This window comes from Castor canadensis, chromosome 11 (assembly GCF_047511655.1).
Source record: "Castor canadensis chromosome 11, mCasCan1.hap1v2, whole genome shotgun sequence".
Taxonomy (NCBI): Eukaryota; Metazoa; Chordata; class Mammalia; order Rodentia; family Castoridae; genus Castor; species Castor canadensis.
The window spans coordinates 69,293,360-69,309,040 of NC_133396.1; the positions used below are offsets into that span (position 1 = coordinate 69,293,360).

Here is a 15,681-nt window from a genome sequence, read left to right on the forward strand (position 1 = left end):
CCAGGACTGTAAATAAACAAGCTGGGCAGGCAGGAGAGGCTCTGGCGGGAGTGGGGGCGCACACCCAGCAACCAGGAGCGGGAAAGCTTGTGGGAGTGGCAGAGGGAGAAAAGCTCCACAGGAGAGGAGGGAAGACCCACTTCCTACGTGAGCTGTAAACAAACATGGCGGCTGGTAGGAGCAGCAGCACCGCCCAGTAATCAGGAGCAGGAAAGCTTCTGAAAGTGGCAGTGGGAGGAAAACTGCACAGGAGATGGGGGAAGACCCACCTCCCACATGAACTGTAAATAAACATGCAGGCCTGAAAAAGCGGTGCAGTGTTACCTTCCCCAGTGTGCTTGAAAAGGGGAAAGCTTGTAGCAGAGGCTCATGCACAGGAGAACTCTGAGTAAACAAAGCCTGCAGGGCCAGGTGAGTGCTAAGCTCACCCCAGAGATCTGCATAAATAACACCTCCAGCAACAGCAGGCTGACAGCAGTGGGCAGGCAAGCCACAGCCACAGATACCATTCTCAGAACTGTCTCCAGACTCTTTTTTTTTTTCTCTTTTTCTCCCTACCTTTGATGAGAGAACAACCGAATTACACCTGCATGCTGAAAAAATTACTGAAACTGTATTGCATTTGAACTTGGACCACTTGGTGGGTATTTTTTTTGTGTGTGTCCATGTGTAGTTTTGTTCTACTTTATGTGTCCCCTTTGATGAGACAACTACAGAACAACATCTGAGGCACCATCTCCGGGATTGGAGACTGAGATGGACACCCAAATTATTAAGACTGAAACTTCACTGCATTTGAACTTGGAGGTTTTTTGGTTTTTTGGTTTTTAAAAAAAATTTTCTACTTTTCATTTTACTTTATTTTATATATATGTTTCTTTCATTTACTTACTTTTTATTTTTATTCTTATCTTTTTTTTGATTTTTTATTTTCAATCCTCTCTGTCTCTCTAATGTCTGTTCAGCTTACTGTCGATTAGTACACTAACACTCCCTGTTTATACCTTTGAAACCTTCTTGTCTGATTCCTTGTTCTGTTTTCTCCTTCTTGTCTGTATATTTGTTTTTCCCTTTGCTTTAATTTCTTGCTTTCCATCTCCGCTCACCCTTTCATTCTAAATATTACCATTGTTATTATTACAAGCTAGAAAATACTTAATTGCACACAGTACAGGGACAGTAACAACATCAAAGACAATGACAGGAAGACAGAAAAAACAGGGAAACCACAGCAAAAAATTAGTACAGGAACCAGAGGGAAATGAAGAGAACAGAAACTCAGATCTAGACTCCAACAACATGAAGATAAACTAGGCCAAAGGACCCAATGAAACCCACAAGAATAATTTAAAAGAAGACATACTACAGGTATTCCATGAGAATTTTATAGAGATGATACTGGATAGGGTCAACCAAAATGTACAGGAGACACTCAAGAAATTCCAAGACAATAAAAATAGAGAATTTGAAAAAGCAAAAGAAGAAATAAAGGAAACCATAGAAGCACTGTATAAACACCAAAGTGAAACAGAGAACACGATGAATAAACAGATAAATAAACTCAGGACAAAAATAGACAACATTAAAGAGGAAACCAGCCAGGATAAGGAAAACCTCAGAAAAAAGAACAAAACAGAACTGCAAAACAAAACGGAAGGCCAATCCAGCAGAATAGAACAAACAGAAGACAGAATCTCAGAACTTGAAGATGAAATGGTAATTAAAGGAAAAACTGAAGAACTATTAATTAAACAACTCAAGACCTGTGAAAAGAAAATGCAAGAACTCACCGACTCCATCAAAAGACCAAACTTGAGAATCATGGGCATCGAAGAAGGAGAAGAGGTGCAAGCGAAGGGAATGCGTAATATATTCAACAAAATAATAACGGAAAATTTCCCAAATCTAAAGAAAGATATTCCCATACAGATGCAAGAGGCCTCCAGGAGACCAAACAGACCAGATCAAAATAGAACTACCCCACGACATATCATCATTAAAACAACAAGTTCAGAAACTAGGGAAAGAATATTGAAGGCTGTAAGAGAGAAAAAACAAGTAACATACAAAGATAAACCCATCAAAATCACAGCAGACTTCTCAACAGAAACATTAAAAGCAAGAAGAGCGTGGGGTGAGATCTTCCGGGCACTGAATGAAAATAACTTCAACCCCAGGATACTCTACCCAGCAAAGCTATCATTCAAAATACATGGAGCAATAAAAGTCTTTCATGATGAGCAGAAACCAAAACAATATGTGACCCCAAAGCCACCACTACAAAAGATTCTGCAAGGGATTCTGCACACAGAAAGTGAAACCCAACTTAACCATGAAAAGACAGGCAGCACCAAACCACAGGAAAAGAAAAAGCAAGACAGTAGAGAGTAACATCAACTTAGGTACACACAATCAAACCTTCAAACAACTAAGACAACTAAATGACAGAATCACCACATACCTATCAGTACTAATGCTTAATGTTAACGGACTTAATTCACCCATCAAAAGGCACTGCTTGACAAAATGGATTAAAAGGGAAGATCCAACAATTTGTGGCTTACATGAGACCCATCTCACCAACAGAAATAAGCATAGGCTTAGGATGAAAGGCTGGAAGAAGATTTACCAAGCCACTGGCCCCCCAAAACAGGCAGGAGTCACAATACTTATCTCTGACAGGGTAGACTTCAAACCTACATTGATCAAACGAGATAAAGAAGGACATTCCATACTAATAAAAGGGGAAATAGACCTAAAGGAGATAATAATCATCAACCAGTATGCACCCAATGTCAACGCACCCAATTTCATCAAACATACCCTGAAAGACCTAAAAGCATATATTAACTCCAACACAGTGGTTGTAGGAGACTTTAACACCCCATTATCATCAATAGATAGGTCATCCAAACAAAAAATCAATAAACAAATCCAAGATCTAAAATATACAATAGATCAAATGGACCTAGTTGATGTCTACAGAACATTTCATCCAACTTCTACACAATATACATTCTTCTCAGCAGCCCATGGAACCTTCTCCAAAATAGATCATATCCTAGGGCACAAAGCAAGTCTCAGCAAATATAAGAAAACAAATTATACCATGCATACTATCTGATCACAATGCAGTAAAAGTAGAACAAAAGTAAAGACAAAAAACATGCAAACAGCTGGAAACTTAATAACTCATTACTTAATGAACAATGGATCATCGATGAAATAAAAGAGGAAATTAAAAAGTTCCTGGAACTCAATGAAAATGAAAACACAACATACCAGAACCTATGGGACACAGCTAAGGCAGTCCTAAGAGGAAAGTTTATAGCCATGAGTGCATATATTAAAAAGACTGAAAGATCCCAAATCAATGACCTAATGATATATCTCAAACTCCTAGAAAAACAAGAACAAGCAAATCCCAAAACAAATAGAAGGAGAGAAATAATAAAAATAAGAGCTGAAATCAACGAAATAGAAACCAAAAAAACCATACAAAGAATTAATGAAACAAAAAATTGGTTCTTTGAAAAAATAAACAAGATCGATAGACCCCTGGCAAACCTGACTAAAATGAGGAGAGAAAAAACCCAAATTAGTAGAATCAGGAATGCAAAAGGGGAGATAATAACAAACACCATGGAAGTCCAGGAAATCATCAGAGACTACTTTGAGAAACTATATTCAAATAAATTTGAAAATCTTAAAGAAATGGACAGATTTCTAGATACATATGATCATCCAAAACTGAACCAAGAGGAAATTAATCACCTGAATAGATCTATAAAACAAAATGAAATTGATGCAGCAATCAAGAGTCTCCCCAAAAAGAAAAGTCCAGGACCTGATGGATTCTCTGCTGAATTCTATCAGACCTTTAAAGAAGAACTGATACCAACCCTCCTTAAACTGTTCCACGAAATAGAAAGGGAAGGAAAACTGCCAAACACATTTTATGAAGCCAGTATTACACTTATCCCAAAACCAGGCAAAGACACCTCCAAAAAGGAGAACTACAGGCCAATCTCCTTAATGAACACTGATGCAAAAATCCTCAACAAAATAAAGGCAAACGAAATTCAACAACACATCAAAAAGATTATTCACCACGACCCAGTAGGCTTCATCCCAGGGATGCAGGGGTGGTTCAACATACGAAAATCAATAAACGTAATAAACCACACTAACAGAAGCAAAGACAAAAACCACTTGATCATCTCAATAGATGCAGAAAAAGCCTTTGATAAGATCCAACACCATTTCATGATAAAAGCTCTAAGAAAAGTAGGAACAGAAGAAAAGTACCTCAACATTATAAAAGCTATATAAGACAAACCTACAGCCAGCATTATACTTAACGGAGAAAATCTGAAACCATTCCCTCTAAAATCAGGAACCAGACAAGGATGCCCACTATCTCCACTCCTATTCAACATAGTACTGGAATTCCTAGCCAGAGCAATTAGGCAAGAAGAAGGAATAAAAGGAATAAAAATAGGTAAAGAAATTGTCAAAATATCCCTATTTGCAGATGACATGATCCTATATCTTAAAGACCCAAAAAACTCTACTCAGAAGCTTCTAGACATCATCAATAGCTATAGCAAGGTAGCAGGATATAAAATCAACATAGAAAAATCATTAGCATTTCTATACACTAACAATGAGCAAACTGAAAAAGAATGTATGAAAACAATTCCATTTACAATAGCCTCAAAAAAAATCAAATACCTAGGTGTAAACCTAACAAAAGATGTGAATGACCTCTACAAGGAAAACTATACACTTCTGAAGAAAGAGATTGAGGAAGACTATATAAAGTGGAGAGATCTCCCATGCTCATGGATTGGTAGAATCAACATAGTAAAAATGTCTATACTCCCAAAAGTAATCTACACCCATCAAAATTCCAATGACATTCATTAAAGAGATTGTAAAATCTACCGTGAAATTTATATGGAAACACAAGAGGCCACAAATAGCCAAGGCAATACTCAGTCAAAAGAACAATGCTGGAGGTATCACAATGCCTGACTTCAAACTATATTACAAAGCAATAACAATAAAAACAGCATGGTACTGGCACAAAAACAGACATGAAGACCAGTAGAACAGAATAGAGGACCCAGATATGAAGCCAGACAACTATAACCAACTTGTCTTTGACAAAGGAGCTAAAAATATACGATGGAGAAATAGCAGCCTCTTCAACAAAAACTGCTGGGAAAACTGGTTAGCAGTCTGCAAAAAACTGAAATTAGATCCATGTATATCATCCTATACCAACATTAACCAATATTAATGGATCAAGGATCTTAACATCAGACCCCAAACTCTAAAGTTGGTACAGGAAAAAGTAGGAAATACTCTGGAGTTAGTAGGTATAGGTAAGAACTTTCTCAACGAAACCCCAGCAGCACAGCAACTAAGAGATAGCATAGATAAATGGGACCTCATAAGGCTAAAAAGCTTCTGTTCATTAAAAGAAATGGTCTCTAAACTGAAGAGAACACCCAAAGAGTGGGAGAAAATATTTGCCAGCTACACATCAGACAAGGGACTGACAACCAGAATATATAGGGAACTTAAAAAACTAAATTCTCCCAAAACTAATGAACCAATAAAGAAATGGGCAAGTGAACTAAACAGAATTTTCTCAAAAGAAGAAATTCAAATGGCCAAAAAACACATGAAAAAATGCTCACCATCTCTAGCAATAAAGGAAATGCAAATTAAAACCACACTAAGATTCCACCTCACCCCTGTTAGAATAGCCATCATTAGCAACACCACCACCAACAGGTGTTGGCGAGGATTTGGGGAAAAAGGAACCCTCTTACACTGTTGGTGGGAATGTAAACTAGTACAACCACTCTGGAAAAAAATTTGGAGGCTACTTAAAAAGCTAAACATTGATCTACCATTTGATCCGGCAATACCACTCTTGGGGATATACCCAAAAGAGTGTGACACAGGTTACTCCAGAGGCACCTGCACACCCATGTTTATTGCGGCACTATTCACAATAGCCAAGTTCTGGAAACAGCCAAGATGCCCCACCACTGATGAATGGATTAAGAAAATGTGGTATCTATACACAGTGGAATTTTATGCAGCCATGAAGAAGAACGAAATGCTATCATTTGCTGGTAAATGGATGGAATTGGAGAACATCATTCTGAGTGAGGTTAGCCTGGCCCAAAAGACCAAAAATCGTATGTTCTCCCTCATATGTGGACATTAGATCAAGGGCAAACACAACAATGGGATTGGACTTTGAGCACATGATAAAAGCGAGAGCACACAAGGGAGGGGTAAGGATAGGTAAGACACCTAAAAAATTAGCTAGCATTTGTTGCCCTTAACGCAGAGAAACTAAAGCAGATACCTTAAAAGCAACTGAGGCCAATAGGAAAAGGGGACCAGGAACTAGAGAAAAGGTTAGGTCAAAAAGAATTAACCTAGAAGGTAACACACACACACACAGGAAATTAATGCGAGTCAACTCCCTGTATAGCTATCCTTATCTCAACCAGCAAAAACCCTTGTTCCTTCCTATTATTGCTTATACTCTCTCTACAACAAAATTAGAAATAAGGGCAAAATAGTTTCTGCTGGGTATTGAGGGGGTAGGGCGGAGTGGGTGGTAAGGGAGGGGTGGGGGCAGGGGGGAGAAATGACCCAAGCCTTGTATGCACATATGAATAATAAAATAATAATTAAAAAAAAAAAGAAAACACAGTAAAAGGACAGTGCTCATCTCAGGCCACTATTTAATTAATCAGGAACACTTCTGAGTATGATATATAAACAAGTATGTTCACACTGGGATATAAAAATTCTACCAATACAGAATTTGTACTGAAGTCAGAAGACAAGGCACAAATGCCTAAGCAAACAAAGGAAGAGAGATCTGTGAGATTCCAGCACCGTGGTTGGCTGAGGGGTATCATGGAAGACAAGCAAAGTACCACTGGATACTGAGCTTGGGGCAGTGATAAAGCCTCAGACTTCAATTTCTGATACTAACAGTTGCACTGTTTTTAAGTTGTGCTTCTTTGTAAAAAAAAAAAATGAAAGAAAGAAAGAAAAAAAAAAAGAAAAATATATGCCACAGTATTTAGAGTGCTTATTTTTACTTTTTTTTTTGCAGTCTTGGGGATTGGAAAGGATTTTTTTAAGTTCATTGTACTACACCTGCAACTTTATTGTATCTTTGAGATTGTTTCAAAAGGTAAAATACAAGGTGTAAAATGGTAACTGGGAATAATGTGGAATCATTCTGCACCTGAAAAACTTTTTTTAAAAAAGCCCTACTAATTCATATTTCCTGGAAACATGCATTTGGCCTGCCTTATTTAGCAAAATCATCAGAAGCTTGGAAAAAACATACTTTTTCCTTAATTTACATAGCACCCAACCTTTGTTACCCTCCATCCTACTAGTCTTAGAGAAAGTTAGTTACAGGTTGACAGTCAATAAATTCTATGTCTATACTTTTATACCAAAAAAATAGTACAGGACTCGGAGCATAGCTCAAGTGGCACCATGGGTGACTAGCAAGCTGAAGGCCCTAGGTTCTATCTCCGGTGGAACAACAACAAGACTAGCAAGCTGGAGGCCCTAGGTTCTATCCCCGGTGGAATAACAAGAAAAGCACAATAAGAATGACTAGTGTAGAAAACTACTGGGGTTTTGTTTTTGTTTTTGGTGGGACTGGGGTTTGAACTCAGGGCTTCACATTTGCAAAGCAGGCACTCTACCACTTGAGCCACACCTCTAGTACATTTTTCTCTGATTATTTTGGAGATGGGGGTCTTGTGAACTATTTGCCCTGGCTGGCCTTGAACCGTGATCCTCTCAATCCCAGGATTACAGGTGTGAGCCACTGGCACCCGACTTCTTACATTCATTGAACACAGTTCTTTATTTGGAAGTGAGAACAGTGAAGCTGGAGAGGAGATGCTTTATTAAAGTCACACATCTGTCAATCTGTGGAACTAGGCCTGAAGGAAGTTCTTCTAGCTTCATGATCCACCTTCTTTCCAGTGCTGTCTCTGTTGCTCCTGGTAGGCTCTTCTTTATCATCCACGTGAGCTAGAAAGTTCTGTGCTTAAGAGCACTATCTTTAGAGGGAGAATGAGCAGGTATCAACCTCAGCTTCAAGTTGCATGAATTTCTGCCTCAGTTTCTTCTTTTTCTAAGACCCTATCTGAAAAAAAGAACTAAAACAAAAAAGAGCTAGGGATGTGGTCAATGTAGTAGAGAGCTATCTAGCAAGGATGACGTGTTGAGTTCAAACCCCAGTGCTATAAAAAAAAAACAAAAACCAACCTGATATTTATTGAGTAATGCTTATGTACCAAAAAAGGTCTTTAAGTCTACACGTACTAGGACTACTGCTATAGATAACTGATATTTCTGCCTTTCTGACTTGTATTTTAATGGATGTCAATCAGGAATTCACATGAGTTCTACTTGCATATATATGAGAATCTATTATCCATATTATACTTGTAAATTTCCTGTACTACAGGTGTATAAAAAAATTCTAGCCTTGTAGTACAAGAAGTAATATTATTGTGAGCCATTCTCTAAAATGTAACTGGTTTCCTGACACTGATAGTCTGAACCATCAAGTTTAGCAATAACAGAGAGAATAAATTTGTAAATTGCACCAGTATGCTAGGATGCCATACACTGACTATTGCCATTCCTCCCAAATTCAGGTGACATTATTAAGAAGTGTGACCTTTTGGTAGTGTCCTCATGAACAGGATTAGTACACTCATAAATGTGATCTCAGAGAGCTTGCTTGCCCCTTCTCTCATGTGAGGTTTTAGTAAGATGACCATCTAGGAACCAGAATCTCCCATTGCCTTGATCTTGGACTTCCAGAACCGTGAGACATAAAATTCCTGTTGTTGAAAACTCACCTAGTCTTTGGTAATCCTACTTTTACAGCGTGTGACCAAAAGAGTCAGAGTAATGTAAGCAAGATGACAAAATAGGAGGTCCCAGTCCTCACTGCCCCCACAGCAAATTCAGCTAGCAGCTACATGCAAACAGAAAACAAACTGGGAATAAGCCTGAGCTACCAGTGTGGGCCACAGAATGGACTAGCCTTGTGCTCCAACACTCCATGCCTAGGGCTTCAAAAGTGCTCAGCAAAGCCTCAAAACGCACACAAAGAAGCACTCTCAGCTGTGCTAAAATCACCAGTTAGACTCAGAACTACAGGCCCTGCCCTGTACAGAACACATGTAAAAGGGGACTGCCTCTCAAATGCACAATGCAAGGACTCACAAAAATCATACCCTCAAAAGAAACTAACGAACTTCTAACAGTGGATCCCAAAGAAAGGGTGATGTACAAAATGAGAAAGAATTCAGAATAATTTTCTTAAAGGCCAGTGGACTACAGGAAGATACAAATAAAAAATTACAAGAGATTTGGGAAAAATACATAAACCAAATAAAAAGTTTGGCATAGAAATGGAAACAGTGATTTAAAAAGGAGACCTAAGCGATGAGGAATACAATGACTGGACTCTAAAACACAATAGGAAGCAACAACAGCAGGGTTGATTGAGGTGAAGAATGAGGGAGCTTTAAAACAAAACACAGTTATTTCAACCAGAGAACAAAAAAAAGAAAAGGAAAGCATGAGTTATGAGACACCATCAAGAGACTTAGCCTATACATGATAAAAATTCAAGAAGAAAAGAAAGAGAAAAGGTATTAAAAAAAAAAAAGCAAACCTATTTAAGGGAATAACGGCTAAATACCTAATCTGGGGAAAGATGCCAGCCTGTAGGTGCAGGAAGCACAGAGATCTTCAACCAAATATAACTCAAAGAGAAATTCTGTAAGAACGTAACAATCAAACTACCAAACATCAAAGCCAACGATGCCTGCAGCAGCAAGGGGTGAGAAACATATAACATACCCAGGAGATGAGGCAGCAGAAACCCTGCAGGCCAGGAAAGAGTGCTGAATGAAAAGTCAGTGCTGAACAGGAGTACTTGAATACCCAGAGAAGCCATTTCTAAGCAATAAAAATGTTGATAAACACAAGCTGAGGAAGTCTGCCACCATGAGACCTGCCCTACAAAAGGAATTCCTTAAGCTGAAACAAAAGGCCACTAATTAATAACACAAAAGATACAAAAACACAAAAATCAGTGATATAGGTAATGCAGAACCATGACCAGAACACTCTAAGGCTGAAATGATGGTATTTAAAGCACTTTTATCCATAGTATGAAGGTCAAAGATAAAACTGCTAATAACAAATACAGTTAACATAAATTACCAGATGATACATATTACACATGATGCAGTATCAAATACATAAACTATGAAAGGGAGGACTACATCTAATAAAGTATTAATAGCCAAAGTATATAAGGACCTCAAACAACTCTATAGAAAGAAAACAAAAATTCAATTAAAAATCACCCAGGGAACTTAATAGAACATTCTCAAAAGACTTACAAATGGCCAATTGGATATATGAAAAGATGCTCAACATAACTAATCATTAGGGAAATAATGTAAATTAAAATCACAATGTGACATCATCTCACACCTTCCAGAGTGGGTATAAGGAAAAAGAGGAAAGATAAAACTGTTGGTGAGGATGCAGAACAAAGGCAACCCTGTAGGCAGGGTTTGTATCACCTGGTGGTGATACAAATTGGTACAGATATTATGGAAAATGTATGGACATTTCTCAAAAACTAAGTAAATTTAATATATGTTCTGGCAATCCTGCATCTCAGCATTGACCCCCAAATTTGGAATCAGTACACTGAAGAGATATGCGCTCACCACGGCATTATTCACATAGCCAAAGAAACAGAATCAACCTAAGATTCCGTGAATAGATGACTGCATAAGAAAATGTAACACTTGTGTATAAAGCCAGCACACTCACATGTACAGAATACTATCCAGCCTTAAAGGAGAAATTTTGTCATTTGCAACCACATAGATGGAATTGGAAAACCAGTCACAAATCCACACACAAATACTGCATGTTATTGCTTTCACATGGAATCTAAACCATTCAAACTCAAAGAAACAGCATAGAGTGGTGGTTACCAGAGGCAGGGGTGGGGGAATGTGGAGATGATGATCAAAGGATACAATACTTCAATGAAACAAGAGGAATATGTTGCTGTTTTAGACATATTAAAAAGTGTGGTAAACACAGTGTACCTGGTAAAATTGCTAAGAGACTAACTTTCCAATGTTCTTACCACAAAACAAGTATTTGATATAAAGCATATATTAAATAGATTAAGTATTCCACATTATATTCATTTATATTCATAAATCATAACACTATTTTGTACATGAATATGTACAATTGTAATCAGCTTACAAAAATGAAAATTTAAAAAATTACGCAAAACAATTTTTAAGAAAGAAGCTATACACAAATTCCAAATAGCACAATTTGTCCTGAGTCAGAAAATTATATTTTGTGAAATTAGTTTACTTTGAAAGGCTAAATCTGTGCAATGCAATTTTCTAAATCACTGTGTGTGAAGTGTGTGGAACGACACTTGGCTAAATGAGCTCCCACAGAAGCAATGCCTTGACTTTAAAAGAGGGAACCTGAGTAAGCTCATAGGCAACATCTTAGAAATCACAATCTTCAAAGCAATGAGGCTACACATCTGCCCGATACGTTCCTAGAAAATATTATAAGAAATCCCTACTTAGTAAGTTACTGCACCCAGATGAAATTTCCACATGTGACATTAAACAACCAGCCTACAGGTGCACACACACTCACACATAAACCTCCATCTACTACTCACATTCTCATAGAGAGCTTGAAGGGTCTCCAGGTCAACCACAGAATTGTCCAAGTTCACAACAGCTATGGAAAAAGACAAAAGAAATAATGTCAGTTGCCAGAAGCCAGCTGTGAAAAGGTGTTTGGCCATGTCAGATGATGCTCATGACGAAGCATTCAAAGAGTACAGGAGCTCTAACTCCAGGACTCCCACTTGCTCAAAGACTATGTCCTAGAAATTTCAATGGGTCAGGTGTCAAATATTAAATCTTCCACTTGCTTCACAAATACTTAATCCCATGAATATGGCCCAAAGTACAGAGATAATGTTTAAGTCTGTCTTTTATGGTTCAGCTGAATACATTTAAAAAAATCTATCCCACTACCAGAAAAATAGGCAAATTATTCCTAAAACTGCTGTGCCCTAGATTTATACCAATAAATCTGGCAATTTATCTAAACTATTTAACAAATGTGAACACTTGTTTAAATACTAAACTTGCAGGCATGATGTGGAAAAGATAGGTGCATTTCTTGTTACAATTGAAGGGCAATTCCTTGATATGGTATTAAGATTAGGACAGATTTGTTCTTAAAAATCTATCCTTGAAATACAAAGCCCCCCATGGTTATACAGGGGAGAAACAAAATAGTTAACAGAGCCTGGAATACCTCAAATGTCCCGTTATGTTCTAAAGTATGTACACTTTATTGCTTGTTTTAGGTATAGGATAATTGATACAATCTTGCATTTACCAAAATACACATAAACCAGGAATAGTGTGAATTGGCCCAGATGGATTTGTGCAAAGTAGCCAGTGAGGGAAGCTCTTGTGGGATTAAAGGTTTCCAGGAGGAAACCACAATGTGGATAATCACAAATTGAATATATTTATTTTGATAACTGAGGCATTTTAAAGCTGAAAATTCATGAGACATTTTCTAGTTGACACTGGCAAAATCTCAAGAAGGAATTAAGAAAGAAAAGTGGGAATGGAAGCACAGGATAGATGAGAAATCTAACCAAGGTAATTTAGTATTTCTGGGAACAGAGCCCAAATTCACCAACAAATACTGTACTGAGTAGAATGTGATACTTCCACCCTAATAATAATGCACTATCTCAGTTTGAAAAATATAGGTCTCCTATGCAAATCTAAGAGCCTAAGATTATTAGACAACACTTACCCTTATATCATGTCAGGCAAATGGAGCAAAAAACTGTTTAACATTTCAAAATAGTAAAAGCACAGTCCAACTAAATTCATTCATATTTAAAATATTAATTAAGTAGAATTAACTAATGATTTGTGTTCCTGGGGTAATGTGTAACAAAATGCATAAAACTGAAGTAAGCAGAAAATTCATGTATGGAGGTGTGTGGACCGTAAAGAAATCTAAGTGAATGCAAACATATCTGACTTTGGAATTCATTAGCAGGAATTAGGCACTAAATTCTCTGTATTTCTTTTGTGACACTGGTGGGAAAACCGGGAAGGAAATGCTCAAGTTAGTTTAAGATTTCATCCTCAGGACACAGCAAAAGTATAATAAAATCTTTCATATTCAAGAAAAACTCAGAAAATATATAATGTGTCCTTCAACTGTATCCACTATTATTCCTGTGACTGCTCCCTAGGTGAATCTTTACTTGTGAATATCTAGAGGTTTCTCATCTTATCTCCTGCAATATCATGTGCCTACAAACATTTTAATAAATGTCATATGCTCCTAACTAAGTTCTCAAAAAATCCCAACCCATGAGCTCTCATATTTTATTCATCCCCCAAAAATCCCATTGGAAATCAACATTGTCACTGTTCTGTCACAGTTTCCCTTAATTCGCTCCCCTTTGAGCGATGGGCCACATGAGGCAGAGAAGAAAGGAGGATGAAGACAAAGGGTCTTCAGGCAGGAAGTTTAATTAAGAGATGCAACTTTGGAAAGATGCAGACTGCGAAGATGTCATACTTCTTTAATTTAAAGAGCAAATGTTAGCACTTCAGAAATCAGGACTTAGAATAAAATTTACATATTACTAGATTATCTTCTATCAGTCCCTTAATTTGGTGATTAGGAGGGTTGTATGTTTTCAGTTGTTGAAATTCTAAAATCAAGAAATTGGATAGTACATTCATTGATATATTCAACTAATGCAAAGTGCTCTTTTACATTAGGGATTGTGCAAGTTTACTAGAAGGGTTCACAGTTACTTGAGAAATAATAGTTTGATATTAGAGCTATAGAGAGGGAATGTGCTAAACTCTTCAGTCCTGAAAGTATGCAGAAAACCAAGACAACTCCAACTGAGTGTGTGTGTGTGTGTGTGTGTGTGTGTGTGTGTGTGTGTGTGTGTAGCTAGCAGCAGAGCACTTGTCTAGCACGTGTGAGGCCCTAAAGTTTAATCCCTGGTAACACACACACACACACACACACACACACACACTAAGGTTGCAAAGGTTCAAAGGATTCTCAGTTCCTTGTCCAAAGTCAGTCAAGTTAGGGAGTTGACTCTCGGTTAGCTAAATTATATCAAGGTGACCGTTCCTCAACAGGGAATATGATTTTTATGAGGTGCTACTTACTAATGTAGAAAGAACACAGAATCCTCACTCAATTTATCACCAGGCATATTCGTTATTCAATTTTGCCCTGCAAGTTACATTAAGGTTCAAGGGCTGGAGCACAGCATATTGATCACCCTACAGCTGCTGTGGATCAGAAATTCAGATGCAGCTTACTTAGCTGGGTGCCTTTGCTTCAAGGTCCCTATAAAACTGCAATAGTGGTATTGGCTGGGGCTATAGTCTCAATGAGGTGCTATGGGAGGATCCAAGCTCACTCTCTTGCTCTGTTCCTTAGGCTAAGGATTAGCATCCACTCCCATTAGCTGGAAGCCTGCCTCAGTTTCCTGCCACATGGGGTCATCCATAAGACAGTTCATATGGTAACTGACCTTGAGGGTAAGAGAAAAAGGGCACACAAGACAGAACCTCCCCCTCTTGTAACCTAATCTTGAAGGTAACATCCCTTCACCTTTGAAGAAATACCTTCACTTCATTCCAAGTCAAGAAATTCAGCAAATGCACAGAGGGAAGTCACCACCAGCAGGTGGGGACCCTTGAAGGCCATCTGATATGCTGGGTCCCATACTGCATTGCTAACCCATGGTTATTTGTTCCTTACTCTTCAAGTCCCAGCTTCTGGTTTTATTTCTGTCTCCCCAATATTGAATATTTCTACTTTCTTCTAGGCTCTAACTTAACAGAAGACATGTGGAAGCACCATGTTTCAGTGAAAGAAGAGCTAGGAAATATGGCTTTCTAGTACAGCGATAACCCATAAAATCAGCTAAACTTCCTAATTTCTGTAGACAAGGGGACATGAACTACAATAGATGCACAGAGACGTGTGAGGCAATATGAAAAGAGACTCCTAACATACTTGCAGGAGGATACTTAGTTCATTGCTTTACTCTTCTCTGTATGTAGAAGAACCTGGTACATCAGAGGCCTAGAAAAAAACATTTTCCTTGAATGTTGAGTAGGCTAACATTAGTAATTCCTGAAAATCAACTCTAACATTAATTTTACTGGACAAATAGACCATTCCTGGAGATCACACTGATTATCCTTTCATAAATAACTAAGTTATTCAAGCAGACATCAAAGTTTAAAAACATAGAACACAAAGAAAACAATATGTCATGTTACACTTCATTGGACAGGACTGGAAGGCAATGAGACACTGAGGGCTCTGAAGCCAGCAGATTCCAGGACTTATTATCTGCATAAACCAGGACCTTCCCAACTTTCTTATTTGCACAATGGATCCTGTATGTACTTTACAGGGTTCTTGTAGGAGATTAAA

At 37.9% G+C, this 15,681-nt stretch overlaps 1 protein-coding gene across 3 annotated transcripts in view; it reads right to left on the reverse strand.

Moving 5' to 3' along the window:
* The window catches only part of Fmn2 (formin 2), a 338,855-nt gene that overhangs the window by 150,910 nt on the left and 172,264 nt on the right, over nt 1–15,681 (reverse strand). For all 3 annotated transcript variants that reach the window (XM_074047221.1, XM_074047222.1, XM_074047224.1), the window contains one exon: nt 11,834–11,895. In XM_074047221.1, the coding sequence (XP_073903322.1) occupies nt 11,834–11,895 (62 nt within the window). The remainder of the gene's footprint in view (nt 1–11,833; nt 11,896–15,681) is intronic.